Source organism: Belonocnema kinseyi, chromosome 6 (genome assembly GCF_010883055.1).
Source record: "Belonocnema kinseyi isolate 2016_QV_RU_SX_M_011 chromosome 6, B_treatae_v1, whole genome shotgun sequence".
In the NCBI taxonomy this organism is placed as follows: Eukaryota; Metazoa; Arthropoda; class Insecta; order Hymenoptera; family Cynipidae; genus Belonocnema; species Belonocnema kinseyi.
Genome location: NC_046662.1, coordinates 75,487,558 through 75,491,498, shown reverse-complemented (window position 1 = coordinate 75,491,498; position 3,941 = coordinate 75,487,558). Strand labels below are relative to the sequence as shown.

Genomic DNA, 3,941 nt, shown 5'->3' with positions numbered 1-3,941 from the left:
AAATCTTCCATTCTTCCCTACTTTCGTTTCTCATATTTTTTTCCTTCTTACTATTTCTTATTTTCCTATCTCCCGTTCCTTCCTCCTCTAGTTTCCCTGCACATCATTTCTTACTATCTCTTCCATTTCTTCATCCCAATCCCACCATACTCCATCTATCTGAATTCTCCCATACTTAACCCATGTTCTCTTTCCCTTTTTTATTTCCTCTTCCGCTATTTTCCTTAATTTATACTGCATCTTCCTTTCTACCCATGTCAAATCATCCTCTATTCTCTCCGGACTACCATATAATAGCCTCTTCTTTGTCATCACCTCCCTCTTATGTTCCCATTTCTTTAGTTTCACCAGTACAATTATCTCCCCTCTTCTCACTTCCTTTCCTATATTTCGCATTTCCTCTATCTCTATCTTAGCATCAATCCTTTTTAGTACTTCGTCCACCCCTTCCTTCAGCTCCTTCCCCTCTAATCTTATACCCTTTATCACTAAGTTCAATTTTCTTTCTTCCCTCTCTTTCTTCTCTATTCTTTGTTCTATGTTTCTCAGCCTTTCTAACTCCTTATTCCCACTCTTGCCCCCACCGCAATTCCCGTTTGAGCTTTCAAGTTTCTTCATCCTACCTCTTATCTCCTCTACCTTAAAAGATTCCAATATAAAAGGCGCTTTAATTTCATAATTATAAAGTGTTCAGTTTTAAACCAAGTTTAGAATCTTTCCATTTTTAAAATTTCAAATGTTTTGAGTTTTAATTTGAAATTTTCAATTTATAAAATTTTTCAAGTGTCAAACTCTGCAGTTTTAATACATAATTTTTGTTTTTAACTGTTGAATTATAAAATGTTAATTTTGAGTTGCTCGCTAATCTAAAACGCTCTAAATTTAAATGTACAATGTTCAAAAAATTTTAATTAGCAGTGCTTGGTTTTGATTACTTAAAACAAAAAATTGTCTGCATTGATAGCTTGAATTTGGAATCTTATTGTCGGGGAATTTTGTTTGCAAGCCGGTTAATAGTAACTTTTTAACTTTCCAATTTTCAATCATTCAAAGCTTCTATTTAATAGTAGATATTATATTTTGAAAGAGCAAAATTGAAAATCATCGAATTAATTGTTTTTTTACTGAAATTCTTGAAAATTTTCTAATTAAATTTACTGATTTTTTCATAATCATTTTAGGTGGGAATAGTGTCCTGGGGTATCGGATGTGGCACATCAAATCCTGCAGTCTATGCGAGTGTCGCTCAACACAGATTGTGGATTGATCAACAACTCGCTAATTATGGAGTTTTATAATCTTCCACCGTGAATCAGTTTGAATCGAATGAGTTCGATCTAGTCTACTAACTTTATTTGTATATTTATGGCGAGGTTTAAAAATTTTTGCTTTAAAAGCTAAACAGAAATTTATAAGAGTGAACATACACGTACAATACACAGAAACTATTGTAATCCGTCGTGCGTTTTGTGATATTAGATATAAATCCTTCGAATTAAAATTTTATTATTATATTGCACATAACATTGATAATTAATAAGATTTCTTGTCAGGAAGTAACCATTTTCATTTTTCATGATTATTTTTATTCTTGTAAATATATATTTAAAAAATAAAAAGATCAATGAATAAAAGATGGAAATATTTTAATTTAAAAGTCTGGATTCTTAATTAGTTTCATGGTAAATTCATTACTCATTCCAAGAGCAGAGTTATCTCTTATCTCCGTGTCGCTTACAAAACTGCTACTATGATAAAATTGGCAATACTTGGGCAAAGATAGTAAATCGGTTATATGGAATTGTTGTATGCGAAGACAGGAAATTCATACAAAAGGCTCAATTTCACAGCAACTTATTTTTTCTAGTATAAAAATAATCTTATCTCTTTTATAATTTAAGTTATGATTTTTTTTTATTATTGGAAGTTCAGAATATTTCTTTAAACAATTGATGCTATGTTTTTAAAAAGTTTTTAAAAAATTAGTCATACTACTTCAAAGCATAATATTAGCGTGCCTATTAATGTTTCTGGCAATTCGATTATGTCACATGCTTTCCAAATCTTTAGTTAAATTTATGCAAAATAATCTTTCTTTATATAATTACGTAATACGCTAACCGTTGATCTTTCATCCATATCTTCAATCACTTGGGTGCGAAATTTATTTCAACTTATAAAATAACTGAGTCCCGAAAAGAGTTTTATAAAGTAATTTTTCACTGAATTAATTAATTTCTTTTCATCTGACAAAATTTGTAGGTATAGTAATTTGTTAGTTGCATGTTAAACTATTTTATTTCCAGAATTTAAAATTATTTTGATCATAATTAGAGGAAATACCTAGTTCAGAAACATTAGGAAAATTTAGATGCGAAAATCATTACCTGCTTTACGCAAGTCGAGATGCCGGGAATTGAAGCAATCAGATTAGTAGTTTGTCATTTTTATTTCACAATGCGCACTTATGACAATAAAAAAATCTCATTTGTTAGAATGAGAAATATCTGGCTATAATAAAAAATAATACATTTTCTAAATTCATTATGTGATTCATTTTAATGTATTCTCAAATGTATCATTTTCTTGTACAAGATATTAACACTTATAAAGATCAATAAAAAAGTGACACATTTTAGAACTTATTCTAATGAATACCTAAATGTCGGAGAGTCCATCCCCTTTTATTATCTAATTCCCTATCCCCTTTTGCCCTTCAATTTTAAAAATTTCGTAAAATACTTAATGTTGAGCATTTGGATGATTCTCTAATATCCCTCCTTTTTTGCAAGGTTTCGACTCATTTTTTAGGAATCATAAGCAAAAATTGAAAACATGAAAAAACAAAAAGTTTTAAAGGAATTTCTTTTTGATGATGAAAATTTTTAATATATATAGTATTAAATTAAAATTGAAGCGCTTCAAATTCCTGAAATTGCCAGAAAAATATTGCATTTTCAGCCAAATGAATGTATTTTTAAACAAATACTTGAATTTTCAACTAAAAAGGTGATTTTTCAACTAAGACGATTAATTTTCTACCAGAAAAGACGAATTTCCAATCAAAGAGATGAATTTTCAATTAAAATAATGAATCTTGACCAAAAAAATTATTTTTTAACAAAGTATTTTAGGAAAATTTTCAATAAAAAAAGATAAAACTCTCAACGAAAAATGAAATAATTTTTTTTATTTCACACAGAAAAGATATATATTTTAAATAAAAACCAGTTAGACATCATAAAAAGATGAAGTTTTAACAAAATATTTGATTTGTCATATAAAAAATATTATACATTCAACAAACGAACAAGATTTAGACCAATTTGTTGAATTTTGGGGCGCAGTTCCGAATCGGTGAACGTGACGATTTCCTTCATACTGCGTAAACTTATATATTTTGACGCGCTGATTACGAAAATGATAGTGAAAATTGGCGACTTGGCGATTTTCATGGTGAAATTCCGAAAAAACCATTAAAAATATGGTTTTTTGCGTTTATCTCAGCCAATATGCAAAATCTCGCAAAATGTTTTCAATGTTGGGTACCTACTCACGCTTTTCACCACGGGAAGGTTGGAGTATTTTGAAAAGCATTTTTTTGTATTTTTTAATTTTTTAATTGTTTTTTTTTACTTTTATGATTTTTAAATTTATTTAAATTTATTTTATTTATAAATTCTGAGTATATTGTATTTATTGTCTTGACTGTATAATCCTTATAAGTTTTTTTATAATAGTCTGCTGAGTATATTTAGTGGGCAGGGTAATATGCTTTTATGTTAGTAATTAATTCTTTAAACGGATCAGCAACTATTTTCTTTACGCGTCGCCGCCATAAAAATTCGCAGAGATGCTCTGCAATGTTGCTCTTACGCACTCCTCCTCGTGAGAGAAATCGTCGCATCCACCGCCAAGATGACTCGATGTTTTGTGTGTGC

The 3,941-nt window shown here is 29.2% G+C and overlaps 1 protein-coding gene across 1 annotated transcript in view; it reads left to right on the top strand.

Annotated features, from left to right (window-relative positions):
- LOC117175451 overlaps nucleotides 1-3,941 on the top strand; it is a 42,543-nt gene that overhangs the window by 13,981 nt on the left and 24,621 nt on the right. The window contains exon 5 of the mRNA XM_033365159.1: nucleotides 1,182-1,293. Coding sequence (XP_033221050.1) covers nucleotides 1,182-1,293 — 112 coding nt within the window. The remainder of the gene's footprint in view (nucleotides 1-1,181; nucleotides 1,294-3,941) is intronic.